An 18,781-nucleotide genomic window follows, 5' to 3' on the forward strand; every position below is an offset into this window, starting at 1 on the left:
TTTAGGGCTGCTTTTAGTCTTGCTATAATACCCTTAAAGGAGCTGGGATCCAGGATTACCTGAAGGACCTGTGATTGCTGTAGTACCTCCGGAAAAAGTGGGCCAGATCTTCTGTACCGTGCACGATATATTAGCATATTGGAGGAACTGTTGGTTGTCGATGCCATATTGCAACTCTACGTCCACCGCAGACATAAAATTACCATTCAAATACAAAACTCCTGCATTCTCACATCCCCCTTCTTTGCAGCTTCCAACACCCATAAACTCCCAGTTGAGCAGGAAGGTGCACAGCCACCAAAGTGGAAGGAGTAGAGTATATGGTGCTTTTTTTATGAATGTCCTGACAGCTGGTTCCCCCGCTCGCACCACTAGAGTAATACTGACTGGGGTCCCCGGCGGGAGACTCTGACACTACATTAGTAATGGGGAAGACAATCGATCTCTGTGGTTCCCAAAAGAAAGCTCTTTTCCCAGTTTGGTTCAGTGTCACAACTCATAGCGGTGTATTGTAGTAGTCCAGCTAAGTAGTATAGTTGTAAATCTGGAAGACAGAGTCCTCCTCTATCGAAATTCAGCTTCAGGATCTCTAATTTAACCCTCCACTAATTGCCCATCCATATTAGCTCAACCAGAAGCTTATCTAGTCGTCGGAACATACTGGCTGGCAGGATACAAAATAAATTTTGCATCATATAAAGGCAACGGGGGAGAAGGACCATTTTGCTCAAAGCTACTCTGCCCATCAAAGACAGGAGCAATGTGGTCCAGAAGCAGACATAATTTTTAAGAACATCTAAAATTCTGTCCAAATTTTATTGGTCTTGTAGAGTCTGATCATGAGTGATCTAGAAACCTAGATATCAGAAAATACACATCTCCCAAGGCATCCCCATCACCGGAAAACCAGCCTCATCCCTGGTCACCAAGGCAGCTAAGGGGTAAAATACGGTCTTGTTCTGGTTAAGGAAGAGTCCTAACACCCTGCCAGACTGTTCCGATAGCTGCATGAGAAGCGGTATTTGGCGTTCGGGGTACCTTAGACAGATCAATGTATCTTCTGCATATAATGTCTCAATTTGGTCCTCACCGGCACGCCCTAATCCCTCAATTGGTCCCACAGATATATTGCAAGTGTCTTCATTGTCTATGCAAACAGGAGCAGTGACAATTTTCAGTCCTGTTGTGTACCCCCCCAATTTCAAATTGCTTGGATACCTCTGTACCCTTACGCACGCTCACCATGGGTGAGCTATGCAATAGTTGGACCCAAGTTAGGAACTCAGGCTCCCACTTCCATACAACCTAGTACTTCCCAGAGGTATGGCCAAGACAGGGTATCAACACCCTTTTCTATGTCCAAGGCCACTAGAGCTGCCCGATTTTCGGACTCCTGAATTTCATGCATTATGTGTGATAGTCTCCTTAGGTTAATCTGGGAGCCTTTCCCTGGCATGAAACCACACTGATCCTCGCGTACCAGGTACGACACAATCAAAGAGCAAAGACCTTTGCAAGTAGCTTAACATCTACTTTCAACATATAGAGAGCTCAGGTCTGGAATCCTTACCAAGTTTCAGAAGCATAAGTATAACTGCCTCTCTCATGTGTTCCGGGAGTACTCCCAGTCCATGTACCTCCAAAATAGTCCATCAGAGCTGGGAGCAAAGTGGCAGAATGGGATTGACTATATTCAAACTAAAGTCCATCGGGACCTTGACATTTTCCTTTGCCATGTCATGGAGCACTTCCCTCTGTTCCTCAAGAGTTATGGACTCACCGAGCCCCTCTGCCTGGGCTGAGGTCAGCCAAGGGGCACTCATCACCCAGTTCAGGAATTTTTCCTCCCCGGGCTTCTCCCCCAAAGCCAGGGCAGTACATAGCTCGGTGAGATGATTATGCAGGTACATATCCAGCTGTCCGTCCAGAATACAGTTAAAGTCCCCCGCCCAAATAATTGGCAAGCCAGCATAATGGATCAGCACAGCCTCTAGTTGTTCAAAAAATTCCCCATTGTCAACATTAGGAGCATAGGGGATTAGCATACATAACTCTCGTCCATCTGATATATCATGCAACAATATATAATGTCCTTCTACATCCACTAGCTGCCCCCTTAACTGGAAATGAACTCGTCTTGAGTTGTTTCCTGAAGGCGAGATGGTCCTGGGTCAGCCGAAGGTGGATGGGGAGGGAGTTCCAAGTCTTGGCAGCCAGGTAAGAGAAGGATCTTCCTCCGGCGGTGGCTCTTCGGATGCGTGGTACGGCTGCGAGGGCGAGGCTGGTGGACCGTAGCTGGCGGGTGGGCGTGTAGAAGGTCAGGCGGTCGTTGAGGTACTTGGGGCCCAGGTCGTGGAGAGACTTGTGTGCGTGGGTGAGGAGCCGGAACGCAATCAGAAGAAAAGCAATACTAAGAATATACAAAGACAATCCTTAAAAGATGGAGGAGTGGGGAGGGAAGAGAAGTATAATATGATCAGCAGTGTCCATGCCCCATATAAGTGGCCACCCCTCTCCTTCTGCCCCATTGCAGCATAATGTCAAGAAAACATCTCAATGTCTTTTCCACTGCAATAGAGCGACACCTGTCCCCCTCAAGCACCCTCCACACATCTCCTGACTTACGCCTTCAGCAGCCACGTCCGGCCTACAGTGTTCTTCCCAGTCAATGAGGGCTGTTATCACATACACTATGTATGTGAACTCTCGCTCACATGTCTGAAACAACACAGCCCCAGGCACTGTTCGCCTGTAGGGCACTCTGCTTGTCCTGTAGCTCTGAGTTGACAGTGGAGGGCCCTTCAGACATGACTGTCTTCACCAGTGCCCTGACCTCCGCTCTCTCCTTCTGCTGTGATTCCAGAGTGATGGTGCCATCCATACTCACCACCACTCTCGCACTCAACCATTCACGTGGACTGCCCCTACTTATTTCCCATGGCTGTGTACTCCTTCCCAGCTGTCTCTGGGATACATCACATCTGGATGATTTATCCTGTATGCGGTCGCCACTCTGGACCTCCAGCAAGTCCCATGTTTCTTCCGGTGTCATAAAGAAGTGGGTGTGACCGTCGTGGATTACCTTCAATTTAGCTGGGTACAGTAACATATACTGTAATCCCACAGCAGCCAGTTTTTGATTAATGCTTGGAAGTGACTGTTGCTGAAGCTCTAGTGTAGTCCGGAAAGATGCGGATGATGGAGCTGTGAAATCTCAGGTCTCCATGCTTTCGAACCTCCTGAAGTAGTTTGAGAACTGTGCACTCAGAAGAGTCGACTCAATCCACTCCTTTAGAAAAGGTCCAGGTATGCCTTTCTCAATGTCCACCGGAAACCCCATGAAGCAGAGATTGCATCTACATGAGCGCCCTTCTGCATCTTGCATTCTGGCTTCTATTTTACTAGAGAGAGATTCAAGCACAGTGACTGTCTTCTTAAATTGAGTGACCTCTTCCCTCAATTTGGTGACCTGGCTCTCCGTCTCTACCGATCTCTCCGTCATTTTACGCAGGTCAGCTCTCCACAAATTCCCATAGATGTCTGTTATCTCGATTTTTGCCTGGGCTGCCGGCCCAGAAATGTCAATTGCTGCCAATATCTGACTACCTGTTGGTTCTGCGACATTCAAGATGTGGCATTCTCTACCGACTGCTGTCTATGTTCATGTTCGGGCGGTATACTGATCCGTTTTTAGGTCTCGCCTAAGCCATCGCGTTAGCGATGCTTTGTTAGGTCTCGCCTAAGCCATTGCATTACTGATGCTTTGGCGAGATATTAAGTAGGGGCTTTCGAAAGTGCTCCCAAAGGCTTTTCCAAGCGAATTGCCTACAGTGCATGTGTGTGGGCGCGTGCACATGGCACACCATTTGGCAGCCTGTGAGCCTCTCTCCGCACTCATGCTGGTTTTCTTGCAGCCGGCCTCAGACTTCAAACACTTCAAAGGAATCCGCCCCCCGCCTTTTCTGGCTTTGCTCGCTGAAGGCTGTCATGCCCAAGATCACACCGACTGTCAGTTGCTGCAGCAGTGTCTCACTTTCGCGTCCGGCCGCTTTGATGTTGTTTTGTTCTTATTTACCGCGATGTCTCAAACGCCCACTGCTTAAAAATATAAAATAGACATCTATGATCAATTAGCTTTATCCCATCAGCCCAAGCACAACCGAGTCAAACTCCCTTCAGTTTGGCTTCCAGTCACTACGCGCAGGGAAAACTGTCCCGTTCATTTGCCAAGTGTATCAACTCCTTCTACCCTTGACTTGGGAGTCTTCTTTTGACACAGCAACAGTCCCTTTACCCCGATCTCAATGAATGGGCACCATGCTGCCTCGCGCTTACGTCAATAAACTCTCCCCGGACCCTGTAATCCAGTTTAGTGTTCTGCTCCGGCTTGAGATAACGCTGTTGCTGCAGCAGTGTCTTTCACTTTCGCGGCCGGCCCCTTTGATGTTGTTATTTTCTCAATTACCGCAATGTCTCAAACGCCCACTGTGTAAAAATATAAAATCCGAGACATCTATGTTCAATTAGCTTTATCCCATCAGCCCAAGCACAACCGAGCCAAACTCCCCGCAGTTTGGCTTCCAGTCACAGTGCGCAGGGAAAACTGTCCCGTTCATTTGCCAAGTGTATCAGCTCCTTCTACCCTTGACGTGGGTATCTTCTTTTGACACAGCAACAGTCCCTGTACCCCGATCTCAATGAATGGGCACCATGCTGGCCCGCGCTTACGTCAATAAACACTCCCCGGACCCCGTTATCCAGTTTAGTGTTCAGGTAGGGTTTTGAGGTGCATTGTGGCGCCATTCACCCTTTAAAGCTCTCTAAAGTGACCCAAGTGATATATAGCACTTTATAAAGCTCCTGCATCAAGACGCAAACTAAACCTGTGTTCCCAAGTGAATCTCTGGCCGACATGGAGTCACTTCCGGGTTCTTCTGAAATGGAATTCGAGATACAAACTCCCAAGCACCGAAATCAGTGAAATCATGAGGCGAGGGCAGAGTTTCGCTCTTCCGAGTCCTTGCTATATCTGCTTTGCTCATATGACACTTCTGAATATCTCCAAAGGCGCGTGTTGTGGGAGCTATCCGCCGCCAGGCTGCACAGGCCTCTCACTGTCTCTTCATATAAGATGTGTCATTTCATGTCACCGAGATAAGAGAAACTATTACCAGACAGGGTGGCATGCCTAACCAAATGGCAAGTTCCATCCCAGACGTGTCAGGCACAAATGACTTAATTGTTTAAGGCAAGTGCCACCTAATACAAAGACACACTTTACCGTGGTGACTCCGTTGTGACAGGAAACATATGAAACAATGTGATTTGGTTGCTTCTGTTTGTGTTACGCCACACGAAGCCCCGTGGCGAGTGTCACATGAAGAAAATGACAATTTAAGCCTGCTGCTGTAACATAGCTGTTGTAAATCCCATAAAGAGATCTGACATAATATAGTTCCCCTACAACGAGTAAAGGAAGCAGTGCCGCGAAAATACAAGCACGTTTATGTCTGTTATGTTATTGTAGTGTAATCATTTGTTTTGTTTGGCTTGTTTTGGTTTTCTATAGCGCCTAGTGTGCCACTAGACGCTAATGAAAACCAAAACAAGCCTTGAAACGCTGTACGTTTTTCCACTTACATGGCAAATTATTTGGAAAGGACCTTAAGGGCTGAGTTAGAATCTATTTCCGCCTGCGAGAGTCGCAAACGTAGAGCTACTGCAGCTGTGGGGATGGAAACTCCGCCCCATTTTGAGGTCATTTCAAATATGGCTGTCTCATTCTCCCTCTGCCGTGCCACTTATTGTTGGAAATCTTTGGAGGAATTTTACCAGTCTATCTACCAGTTATCTATCTATCTATCTATCTATCTATCTATCTATCTATCTATCTATCCATCTATCTCCCTCACTCTATCTATATATCCATCTATTGCCCTCACTCTATCTATTCCCCTCACTCTATCAATCGCCCCCACTCTATCTATCGCCCTCACTCTATCTATCGCCCTCACTCTATCTATCGCCCTCACTCTATCTATCGCCCTCACTCTATCTATCGCCCTCACTCTATCTATCGCCCTCACTCTATCTATCGCCCTCTATCTATCGCCCTCTATCTATCTATCTATCTTGCTCTATCTATCTTGCTCTATCTATCTTGCTCTATCTATCTATCGCCCTCTATCTATCTATCGCCCTCTATCTATCTATCGCCCTCTATCTATCGCCCGCTATCTATCGCCCTCTATCTATCTATCACCCTCTATCTATCTATCACCCTCTATCTATCTATCCATCGCCCTCTATCTATCTATCGCCCCTCACTCTATCTATCTATCGCCCCTCACTCTATCTATCTATCGCCCCTCACTCTATCTATCGCCCCTCACTCTATCTATCGCCCCTCACTCTATCTATCTATCGCCCCTCACTCTATCTATCTATCGCCCCTCACTCTATCTATCTATTGCCCCTCACTCTATCTATCGCCCCCACTCTATCTGTCTATCTATCACACTCTATCGCCCTCACTCTATCGATCTATTGCATCACCACAGCATCACTCAGGGGCACCACAACACACTATGCAGACCCTCCAGGATTTCGCGGTTTGCCGCGAAATCGGCACTTTCGTAAAAATGCCGCGATTTTTACAAAAGTGCCTGCGAAATCGGCACTTTTGTTGAAATCGTGGCATTTTTATAAAAGCCGCTATATCCTGGGGGTCTGTTTAATGTGGTTTGTGTAATTATTGCTATAGAAACAACCAAAAAGGTCCTGCTAAAGGAGCTGAAAGGCGACATTGTTTCCTGTCTCCTGCAGTTTAAATTGTGCCTTTTCTTTTTCTGTAAAAAAAAGTAAAGCCATGTGTAACATTAGTTGTCCTGCCTTCAGGGTACGAGGTAATGATCGCCCCTGGCCCCCAAAGAGCAGCTTGATTTGGTTAATTGCAATCACTTCTCAAGTGCTGGGTTTCTCAGCCCTCTGTTCAGCCGCAGGAGCATATAATGGAGGGCTGGTCAGAGGTGGGGGCGGAGAGGCAGAGAGGGAAGATTGGCAGGCCTCTCGACTTAATCCTATTTATGGAAGTTTCAGTTGTCTGCAAGTAAACAGGCATCCTTTTATACGCCGTCCGATTTGGGAAGCCAAGGTGTTAATGGCATTCCGTATTGTGATTTGTATGCAAATGCTTCTCATAACTAACGAATGGCAAACAGCCCCAGGGGGGGGACGCGGGGGGGGGGTCTTAATCTTGAAACCTGGGGCTCCTGTTTCTAAACTCCTGGCCTGGCAGCCATGTGGCGGCCCTGCTCGGGCCTCCAGGTTCCTCCAGCTCCTCAGCACAAATTAAAAGTTAATGCTTTGAGGCAAAGTGTGGTGTTTTGGGCATTTAATCTACATATCTTTGTTCTACATTACCAAGTCTGACCCTACTAACCCTTCATTGATAGTAACTTGTGGAACAATCCCATGGTACACATCATGAAATCTAGCTGCAATAGTCACTTACTAATATAAAGCCAAGATACAATCGTGTGCCCCACAGAAGCAAAGGCAGCTCAGGTAAGCAAACACTTACAAGAAAGCAGCTTCTATCCATATTCGAAACAAAACTATAACTATTTGCAGCAATATATTTCAAGGTGGAACACTCTGTTAAAACAGTTTCCATTGTTTTAAAGCTGAAAATGAATTATTAGGAGTAAAATATGATGCCGCACAAATGCCGCTAAATTTCAATATTTGTGCCGCTAAATTTCCATATTTGTGCCGCTAAATTTGCTAATCCATGCCGCTATATCCTGAGGGGTCTGACTATGCGCTACCACAGCATCACTGAACGCCACAGCATTACAAATGCTATAGGTGTCACATTTGCGAAAGTTAAAACTATTGGCATTGTAAATGACAAATCTATTAATTTCGCTATTTTCAAAACCAATACATAAATAAAAAAGTTGTCATTTATAATACCAATAGCTCAAACTTTCCTAATGCGAGACCTATTGCGTTGCAAATGCTTGTTGTTTTTGCGTTGTCCGGGCCGTTTTTACCTCTGACCAGGAGGCGCAGCCGACCCTAGAGGAAGGTCGGCTAACCGACCCCACCTCCCTCCCCCCGTGGGCGGCAGACAAAAGGGCACTGCATCAATAGGGCACACTCTTGCGCCAACGAGAAAGGCCAGTGTGTGACAGGGAAGTTTGGGTTCAAAGGGCCCAGCCGGCCAATCAAGAAGGAAGGGCAGGGTCACAAGCACGGCCTAAAAGGTGGCAGTGACAAGCAGTTGCCACCTTCATCACTGGAAGAAATTGATTCCGCCACTGTACGAGATGCCGCACAAAAAGCAGCTATGCGGTTCATCAAAGGAGTGGAACAAGCTCCCCAGCTGGTAGTTGTGCAGCCAGCCGTTTTCAGAGGCCCGACCATAAGCTGTATGTGGCCTGGAACCTGGGATGGCGGAGTGCGAGAGAGTGCTGCATGGTTAGAAGATGGGCCGCTGTGGAAGCAGAAGGAGGTGGGTCTTGTGGGAGCCTCCTGGGCATGGTGGTACTGAGGCTGAGAATAGTGTGGCCTTCTCTGAACCTTATAACCAACTACCTCCGGCTTCACTGCACTAAGTGCTGTGCCTATGGGTGCGATTCATGGCCGAGAAATGGTGCTGTGCACTGCCAGGGCATTTTTCCCTCCGCGAACTGCATTTGGCTGCTGTCACTCCCTGCTCACTGGTAAAGCCCTCGCTTGAAATTAATAGATTGCCTGACCTTGAAAATTAAAGAAGCGGTGCACATTTTAACACAGGAATCAAGGTAGACAAGGGCACACGTACTAAAAAAAAAGAAGTGAGTGGAATAACCAGGTTAGGCAGTATGCAAGTTAAATCATGACGTGTGCCATCATAGCGCATGATGTCATGACACGCAACATTGCACGTGACCTCACTGGAAGTGACATCACAAGAAGTGACATCAGATATTAAGACCTCACACATATGTTTATCAGTACATTTAAGTGCATTATGAGATTTAGCAGATTAGATTTGGCGCTTGGATTGTGCCAAAAAGTGGCACAATCTCGACACAAAATCCGGGCCTCAACTAACACATTTCTGTTTTTTAAACACTGCCACAAAGAAATTGGAAACTAGGAAAAGCATGGTAGTAGATCTGTTATGCTAAATTTTTTGCAAAGTCTACATTTTAAAAAATGTGTTTGGGTTAAGGCATCTGCTGAGTAGATGCCCAGTAAATATCAGGGCATAGTAATAATGGCGAGATAACTCTGGTGGTTAATACGCTTGCTGGAGTATTTTGTAAAGTCCCAGATTTTAATCAAAGTAGTAGAGAAGGTAAATGTGTCTCCTGTAAAGCACATTATCTAATACGCAGATGACAGATTTTAATTTAAATGTAGGTAGTAAAGTGAGTTACTGCTTTTAACACATAGATCCTTTTGTTACCTGCAGTTCATAATTTGTAATCCTTCTAAAAGACCACAGTGAGGTATGAAGGACATATGACTCCTACATCTTGTAACCAGTCGTGGCCGGCACGTTTGGGGGGCATGGTGGTCGCGCGGGGAGGGTGGGGCTTTAATTTAAAAAAAAAAAGTACCTTCGCCTCTGGTCCCGAGTTGCGTCTCCTTCTCTCTCTCCTCCGAGTCCCAGGAAGCAGGCTGCCTTCCTCTCCTCCCCTAAGCCAATCACAAATCTGCAATGGCAGCATTGTGATTGGCCGGGACGTCGATCGCACAGGCGTCTATGGCGAGGCCATTTTTTTCCCCGCAGGCTGCATGCAACATACATGGAGAAAACGGGAAAGTGGGTATGACTGGTTTGGTCTGGCCTGGGGCCGACCAGTCAGCCCCCTCAACAGTGGGCAGGCCACTCCTTCCCTACCCTGCAGCAGGACCGCCCACCCCCAACCAAACCCTTCTTTCTCGCAGTGCGAGAAACAGAAACATAAAATGGTATTCATAATATCATTTTATGTTTCTGCTTCTCACACTGAGAGAAAGCAGTGGGGCAACGCTCCTCCGCCCACATGGAGGAGCCACCCCTGCTTGTAACCCTCACTGTTTCATGTAACTCATCTTGTACATTGATTTACACATTTACATGATTTATTGTCATTGTATAATGGGTATGTTACGTAAAGAGCTCTGACACCCTGCACTGGGTTACATAGCGCTAAAAAAGAAATAAAATAGCCCTATTGAAATTGTTATTTGCATAAATAGTGGGACAGACCAACACACCTGACATTCTTACAGTGCATGCATCTATTATATACAGGGACAGAACAAAGGCAAAAGCTGCCTCTCTTAAGTACTTGTGAAGAGATTACAAGCTGTGTGCCTTTGTTTCCCTTCCGTGGCATTTACATTTAAGTGTGAGATTGCAGGCTGGTTCCAGTCAGGATTTTCAAACAAAACGAGGACTGATGGCTGAAGTTAAGGCCATCAGGCCTCGTTTTGTTTGAATATCCTGACTACAGCCAGCCTGCAATCTCACACATAAATGTAAATGCCACGGAAGGGAAACAAAGGCACACAGCTTGTTATCTCTTCACAAGTACTTAAGAGAGGCAGCTTTTGCCTTTGTTCAGTTCCCGTATGTAATAGATATATGCCCTGTAAGAAAGTCAGGTGTGTTGGTCTGTCCCAGTATTTATACAAATAACTATTTCAATAGCATTATTTTATTATTTGTTTAGCGCTATGTAACCCAGTGCAGTGTGTCAGAACTCTTTACGTAACATACACATTGACAATAAATGATGTACATGTGTAAATCAATGTACAAGATGAGTTACATGAGTTAGTGAGGGTTACAAGCAGGGGCGGCTCCTCCATGTGGGCGGAGGAGCGTTGCCCCACTGCGTTCGCACAGTGCGTGCTTCTCGCACTGGGAGAAAGCAGAAAGAAGGGTTTGGATGGGGGCTGGCGGGTGGGCTATCCTGCTGCAGGGGAGGAGTGGCTTGCCAACTGTTGTGGGTGTTGACTGTTTGACCAAACCAGTCATACACACTCTCCCGTTTTCTCCATGTAGGCTGCCTGCAGCCTGCATTGAGAAAACGGCCTCCCCATAGACACTTGTGCGGTCGGCTTCCCAGCCAATCACAACAACGCTGTGTTTATTTATCCAGCAGCCTGAGCTTGAATTTTCAGGGGCACACACATGACATTGTAATGCTATTAAAGTGTCTTAGATAACTAGCATTTATAATGTTTTTCTCTGGCAGCAGCACAGATAGGAGGAGGGCAGTCATTAACCTACATGGATGTTTGTCTCTGGCTTGAAAGTGCAACTGCCTCCTGGCCTTATACATGTCTTTGCTTCCACACAAATACATAGCTATACCCATGCTATTTCCTTCTAATGCTTCACATTAATATGCAACAATCCTTTAAAGCTAGACCTATTTTCATTGCCAATGCTTAAGTGATGTAAAACAGCCTGCGAACTAGGTGCGCTCTGCTTCCTAATTGGTTCGCACAATAAAAATACTCCTCATGCATGCAGCCCATGTTCAACTACTTACAAAACCAGAGTCTGGTCAATTATTACACTACTTTTGTTAGGGGAAAAAAACCTTAAATAGATCCTGAACAGACATCACTTTATTCCAGTAGCCAGGTTGTGTTCTGAAACAAATACGTTGCCTGCATTATAGTGTCACATATTCCCTGACTGCAGTGAAAGATCCAGTCTAATGTCTCCATTTAAGAGTCTTGTAGTTCCTCCGCCTAGCGCCCACCTCCCTAAGCCTTCTTCAATAGTGTTACCCTCTAACACTGTCTTCTTGTTTCTTAGCACTCAGTTTGTCTGAAGCTGTACAGATGAAGTACAGCTAATCGGAGCCAGTCTGTGCCAGGCATAGATCTTAGAAGTCGGTGTGAGAGTGCTGATGCATCTTTAGGGATATTTCAAGACGTTATATCTATTTTTGTTTCGCGCCTGCATGTGATTTTAGGTTTTGCATACATGTAATGCTAAAGGGATTTATAGAGCGCTCGTTCACCAGGGAGTTTCCTTGGCTAAGGCAGTATACGGCTAGAGGGCGTACAACCATATGCTTGTCAGAAGAGCCAAGTCTTCAGAAGTTTACCAAAATGTGTATAATTTCGAGGTGAATCTGAACTCTGGAGGAAGAGAATTCCAGGCTCAGGGGGCCGGCACGGCGAATCTATAGTAACATCATGGCAACCGGCCCCCACCCCACAAAACATGCATGCATCCCGCAAATAACACACTACACACCAATGTTAGTTGGGAAAAGCTGCTGCAGGTTTATTACATACAACGTTATGTAATCATAGTGGGTTAGCTTACGGGCGATCCAAGAGCAGGCCGCATTCTCGCCACCTGCCCGCCTGATGAGCCAGGCAGCACCGTGGCGAACCACCTATGTGCTGCCCATTCTGGTACTGATTATACCCGCGCCCCTTACGGGGCGTAGCGTAGCTAGGCAAGCCCCCGGTTGCACAGGCCCACATCCGCCCGGAGGACTACTGGGGCGCCGACACAGGTTCCAGGCACCTCCCATGAGGCCGCTGGTGTTAGGCTCTGGCACCCCTATGTGCCTGCTTAGGTACACTTCTGCACCTCTCTGCTTCCAGATCGCCCTGTAACTCCGCCTGCAACGAAAAAACACACATTAATAAGTTCTTGCTGTCCCCCCCATGCCGACACACAGGGCGAGCGGTAGGGTGGAAGATTGTGTGTCATCCACGAGGCCACCACGACGTGTCCGCTGCAGCAAAGAGGCAGGCAAAATGGCGAGGGGGACTTAAGTACCCCTCGCCCTGCCTGCTGCACCAGACGTGACATCACGCCCCACGCTCCCTTCGGGACTCCTCCTGCCGGGGGAGGAGTAAAGTGAGAAGGGGGGATGAGGGGGGCCCTCTGTTACTAGAGGGCTGCCCTCCTGAGTGGCCACCGGTGGTGGCCTCGGGCAGCCGTAATCTCTCCCTATGTCTTCCGTTTGAATGGAGGGATTCTAAGGAAGTTCTTGTGTCTGGATCGCAGACTGCAATTGTGTGCATATGTTTTTAATTCGAGAGGATAAAAAGGCAAGGCATTTACCATTGAGGGATTTAAAAATGAGACAACATGACTTAAAAATCGAACATCTTTTCACCGATAACCAGTGGAGTTTTTTTCAACGGGGGTGATATTGACTGCGTCTGTTATTGATAAATAAACCTTGCTGCCTGGTTTTGAACCAGCTGCAATTTTAGGTTGAGTCCTTTAGGGTGGCCAAAATAATGGGAATTGTCGTAATCTAATCTAGAAATTACTAGAGCCAACACAATCTGAATTAGTGCATCCAGAGTAAAAAATCTACTCATTTTCTTTATTCTTCGTAGTTTGGTGTAGCAGGCACAAGTGACTGCCCCCAGATGGGATTTCTGGCATAGATTCTTGTCTATAATAATTCCAAGGCTCTCAACAGAGTTCTTGGGTCTAGGGGGAACGCCCATTGGTAGAGGTCAAAAGGAGGAGTTCCACATGTCCTGTTTATTGTGAGGGATAACAATCTTGGTCTTATACAGGTCTTCTCCTCGCTATTAATAATGTCAATCTTGTCACCTATATGAGGTAATGGTGCTGCAGTTTTTGTATTGCTGATGCTCAATGAGTATCCTGTGGAGCAAGCACAGCTGATGCCACAGCAGCCTTCATCTGCACTTGGTCCCCTGGGGCATTATGCCTATTTCGCATGTTTCATATTTATTACTACTTTGAATATAGAATTACACATTGGCAGTGTTGTACTTCAAATGTTATACGTTGGTAGTATTTCTCAGGTTGAAATTGAAAAATATTTTATATGCTGGTTGTAAATAGTTGACAAGTTGTTTTGTGTGAACGAAACTTGGGTACTTTATTCCTGTAACTCTCTCGAGGTATGTACAAAAAGAAATTGACAGCCGGCTCAGGTTCTTGACTGTCTTTCTCAGAAATGTCTCTTGACTCTCCTCGTAAGGCATTTCATCTTTGGGAACAAAACAAGTGACTGTATCTCGTAGTCTTGCTGGTAAAGTATTATAATCCCTGGAGTCCCTTATTCTCTTGTAAAGGAATCCTTCTCCAAAATTGAGTCCATTTCCTCACAGTCAGGGGCGGCTGCTCCTTAATGGCGCAGGAGCGTCGCCCCACAACTCGCACCACCAGCTGATAAATAAAAGAACTTAATCTTATTATCATTTTACTTAAACTGTTTGTCTGAGCCCTGCAATAAGTATAGTGCCAGGCTAGGCCAGGCATGTCCGGTAGGAGAAGTAGTGTTCACTTATAAGTGGACATGTGTGTTTGGCTGGCCGTCGTAGGCCTGCCAAACACATGTGCGCACTTATGTTTCTCCAACCCAGCTGTGTTGGAGAAAAGCCACTGGTTTTCACTGTCTGAGCGGCAAATGAGGCTGCTCAGACAATCCTGGTGGTGCTTTCATGCTATAAGAGCAGAGACTGGATTGAGTGTGGAGCCTGCGCTCTGAGGGCCCATCCCCTTCTGGCCCGGTGGGGCGGTGAGGCAGCCGTCAGCTTGATGAATTAATCAAATCCATTCTCCCCTTCTGAAGCTGCGTTTCGATAGGTGGATAGCAGAATGACCTTTACTCTGGTTTTTTTTTTTTTTAATTATCGGGTGGTATACTTTTGGCCTCAGCAATGAAATGAAATGAAATGCAGTATTTGTAAAGCGCACAGCTACCTCCAAAGTGTTTGCCCGGCGCTGGGGGCCCTAGGGAAGATTAAGCAAGCTATTGCCCAGAATCACATGGTGCTAGGCTAACCTGCCGCCGGCACCGGGGATCGAACCATGAACCATGTAGTCCGGAGTCAGGCACCCTGGCCGCTGCGCCAAACCCCTAGCTGCGCCCTTCCCCTCTAAGGCAGTGAAGTCATCACAGATTATAGGATGTTATTTTTTACAGACTGAAGATGCTATTCCATATTCAATGCTGCATCTGCATTTCCTTCCAACCAACAGGCAATGTCAGGTAGGAATGCAGGAAATAGAAGGTTTGATTTGTAAATCTTTCCTGGTTTTGTGTCAAGTCCTGTTGGTGAACCTCTTCCCTACCATCCCAGGTCACCCTGCCTGCTATGGGGATGTCAAAACTAGCAGGCCGGATTACCCTTTAACTGTATAGTAACCTGCTTGGCTCACTTGGTAACCTCCTGCATGAATAGGAATCGATTCCCCACCTATTCAGGGTGAAAGTAACATATAAGTTTATAATGTTAAACTTTTCCTGAGTTGTACCCGCTCCAAAATAGATTACTTCTCTACATAGAGAATACCCTTTTCTTTAAATCCCACCAGATTTGAGGGTGGTATTTCCCTATTCCCACCCTGGGACATGATTACCAAAATTTGTGAATACCCAGAGACTTACTAATGTGTAGGTGTTTGTCTCCTAAGGCATGCCTACCCTAGCGGCTACACCAAACCTGACCTATTATCTATATTACCGCCCACATATAGTTGTGCAATACTTGTGAGTAAATCCATTCAATGTTTATCCTGCAGGGTATCATCTATGCATCTTTTTGTTCAGAAACAGTAAGCAATAATAAGTGTTTCTCATTGTATTTAAGAAAAGATGAATATGCATGGAATAAAATGAGACAGACTTCATTTGTCATGCTTAACTGATTATTTCATCTGTAGAAAGAGGTCTGTTTGTTCGTAAGGTTCCCCATTTTTAGTTTCATGGGTTTGCCACAATGTTTATAGAAAGGCTTCAGCCCAGAGGATAATGTAGGTGTTGCAACCTGCTATCAAAAATCGTATGGAGTTGTTTCTGTAGAGTACATTGTGTTAGGGGTGCAAGTCTTCTGATCCTCTGCTTAACACGAACAGCAGTGGAGATGTCGTCCATTGCTTCGAGTCTTATTGGACCCTGTACGACAAGTTGTGATCAACTGCTTTTTGCAGTGTGTCAGGTGAATGATGGTGTGGGTGGTCACAGTACGTTGTTGAGTGCTCTTATGCAGGTGTTCCTCATCGGATCTTCATGCTGGAATTCTAATTAGGAAACCTATTGATAGGAATTAGGAACTAGCTGTCTTGTCCAGCTTGGTTAAGCTCATAGTTCCCAATCCCACCTGTTTTTGTTGAGTCGAAGGAAGCTGATGCATAACCTGACCCAATGTTCCTGGCTCCTGAGTCTTGCTGTTCCTTGTTACAGTTGTCCTTGCTCAGTTTAAGTTTCTGGTTTCCTCGTGCCACTTGGGGGTGAGGTTTGAAGGGCTAAAAGCAAAGTTCTGATCTATGAGGGCATTTTTCCGTTGAAAAGGTTTGGGTGGGTGGGTGGGTGGCTGTTTGTTTGTTTTTTCTCTGTCCAGTGTTTATATAGCTCGAACTTGTTATACTAGGTCACATTCACTTTTTTCTTTGGGCACGGGGAGATGAAGTGATTTTAGCCAGAATCACAGGATGTTGAGCCGACGGTGAGACTCGAACCTGGTTCCCCAATTCGAAAGTGGGCAGCTCTGAACGTAATTCCACGTCATTTCGGGGGTGAGGGTGAGAGTGCAGAAAAAAATAAGTCTGGTTGTGTGATTTCTGTATGTACTCCCAAAGGGATGAGAAGGACTAAGCAAGAATACAGATAGCTGGTACAAAGGAGTAGGAAAAGGAGAATCTATTTTATTTAGGGACTGATGAACAGGAGGAAGTCGAACAAGTACTAGCATTGAGGCGATGATAACCCAGCTAGCTTGGTGGAACGATGAGGAGGGGAAGATCTCAGAATTATCTGTACTGATTTATTAAATACGGACGGTAGTCTAGACTAGACCGAGTGCCATTGGCAAGGAGGACGTGGCTTGAATCGACATCCATTCTGTGAAGTCCGCCATCATCTTTCACACCCTGAGCAGCCACACTGCAACCCATTGCATGTGTTTATGGGGACCTTTCTTTCATGAATTACAACCCCTATTGCAGCACGTGCCAAGCATGCATCTCGGGAAGCGTCTCAGAGGCCTGCATTCTGATTTGGACAAACCCACAGCTTTGTATCCCCACAAAAAGTAGAACCCACAAATAGGGTTTGATTTTTGTGAAATATTTTAGCAAATAAAACCATTTGTATTTTTCATTTTTAAGTATTTCTTTTTTATGTTTGATTCACTATATAGCTCTTGACTTGTGTTTTTGTACTGCTTTCATGTTTACATATAGGAACATTGAAAACAAAATGGTGAAATATTTGCCTATGTTCCATTTTGTCCAGAGTACAGTATGCACATTAATGTTCTAGTTTACACAGTCTGCAACAGGCAATTATATATCTTTCTCATTGCTCTATTTCTTCATTTAGGACAGCGAGTATTACAATTCATTGAAATGGATACTGGAAAACGACCCAACGGAGCTGGACCTCATGTTTTGTATAGACGAAGAAAACTTTGGCCAGGTAAATGTTGTGCAGTACATGGAAGTTAGTTTAACTTCAGTTTGCGTGTGTTAGGCTTGAGATCTCCTGTTAGAAGCACCATTCAGTGTTTATAAGTTGAGGCATCGTATCGAACCGGCATATTCTCTCCTTTCCTCTGGCATAGAGGCCTTCCATGAAGTAAGTAATGTACAGTTTTAAAGCAAGCTCTGCAAGGCGCTGACGTATGCGAAATGCTGTGGCATTGAAAGAAACCGATTGCTTCTTGCAACAAATTTAGAAATTAAAGTCCGAGCCGACAAAATGCTAGTTGGTGCGTCATAAGTGTGAACATTAGCGCGGGGATAAAGTTTCTAATACGGTCTCGTGGTTTGTATGCTTTGCAAGTCCTGCTCAACACCCTGAGGGAACAAGGCCGGAGGGATTGCTGTTCCGCCAGTACTGTCGTTCAGGGTTGAGTGAGGGAACATGGTCAGAGGGAGGGCTGTTCCACCAGTACTGTCGTTCAGGGTCGAGTGAGGAAACATGGTCGGAGGGAGGGCTGTTCCGCCAGTACTGTAGTTCAGGATCGAGTGAGGGAACATGGTCGAAGGGAGTGCTGTTCCGCCAGTACTGTCGTTCAGGGTTGAGTGAGGGAACATGGTCAGTGGGAGTGCTGTTCCGCCAGTACTGTCGTTCAGGGTTGAGGGAGGGAACACGGTTGGCGGGAGGACTGTTCTGCCAGTACTGTCATTCAGGGTCGAGTGAGGAACATGGTCAGAGGGAGGGCTGTTCCGCCAGTACTGTCGTTCAGGGTTGAGTGAGGGAACATGGTCGGAGGCAGGGCTGTATTGCCAGTACTGTTGTTCAGGGTTGAGTGAGGGAACATGGTCCGAGGGAGGGCTGTTCCGCCAGTACTGTTGTTCAGGGTTGAGTGAGGGAACATGGTCGGAGGCAGGGCTGTATTGCCAGTACTGTTGTTCAGGGTTGAGTGAGGGAACATGGTCAGAGGGAGTGCTGATCCGCCAGTATTGTCGTTCAGCATCAGTGCCTGCCGGAGGATGCGAGTGTAACACCAGGGTCGAGTACGTGTGGCCCCGGCCAGGTTCACACACTCTTGGAAGGTGTTGCAGTGACTTATGTTATGGGCACAGCTTTGCTGTTTCGGCCTATTCCGCAAGTAGAGGCAGGGAGTCTTGTATGATTCATCAAGTGTCGGTGTCATTGAAATCATGTTCAGTGGCAACAGGGAGGCCCTGTAATAGAGTAGTCACGACGTCTCTGAACTCAGCCCCTACAAATAGGGTACAAAGATGCCGGAGATGTTGTAGGGCATGGCATCATTGTACCTAGGGCGCAGCTTACGTCCCGGAGGTGACCATGAGATGCGG

At 46.4% G+C, this 18,781-nt stretch overlaps 1 protein-coding gene and 1 long non-coding RNA gene across 25 annotated transcripts in view; one reads left to right on the forward strand and one right to left on the reverse strand.

Annotated features, from left to right (window-relative positions):
• The window catches only part of NEDD4L (NEDD4 like E3 ubiquitin protein ligase), a 1,578,130-nt gene that overhangs the window by 1,407,838 nt on the left and 151,511 nt on the right, over positions 1 to 18,781 (forward strand). For all 24 annotated transcript variants that reach the window (XM_078674880.1, XM_078674887.1, XM_078674878.1 and 21 more), the window contains one exon: positions 17,337 to 17,432. In XM_078674880.1, coding sequence (XP_078531006.1) covers positions 17,337 to 17,432 — 96 coding nt within the window. The remainder of the gene's footprint in view (positions 1 to 17,336; positions 17,433 to 18,781) is intronic.
• The window catches only part of LOC144817929 (uncharacterized), a 427,018-nt gene that overhangs the window by 23,743 nt on the left and 384,494 nt on the right, over positions 1 to 18,781 (reverse strand). The gene's annotated exons all lie outside the window — the stretch shown is intronic.

Source organism: Lissotriton helveticus, chromosome 2_1 (genome assembly GCF_964261635.1).
Source record: "Lissotriton helveticus chromosome 2_1, aLisHel1.1, whole genome shotgun sequence".
Classification (NCBI taxonomy): Eukaryota; Metazoa; Chordata; class Amphibia; order Caudata; family Salamandridae; genus Lissotriton; species Lissotriton helveticus.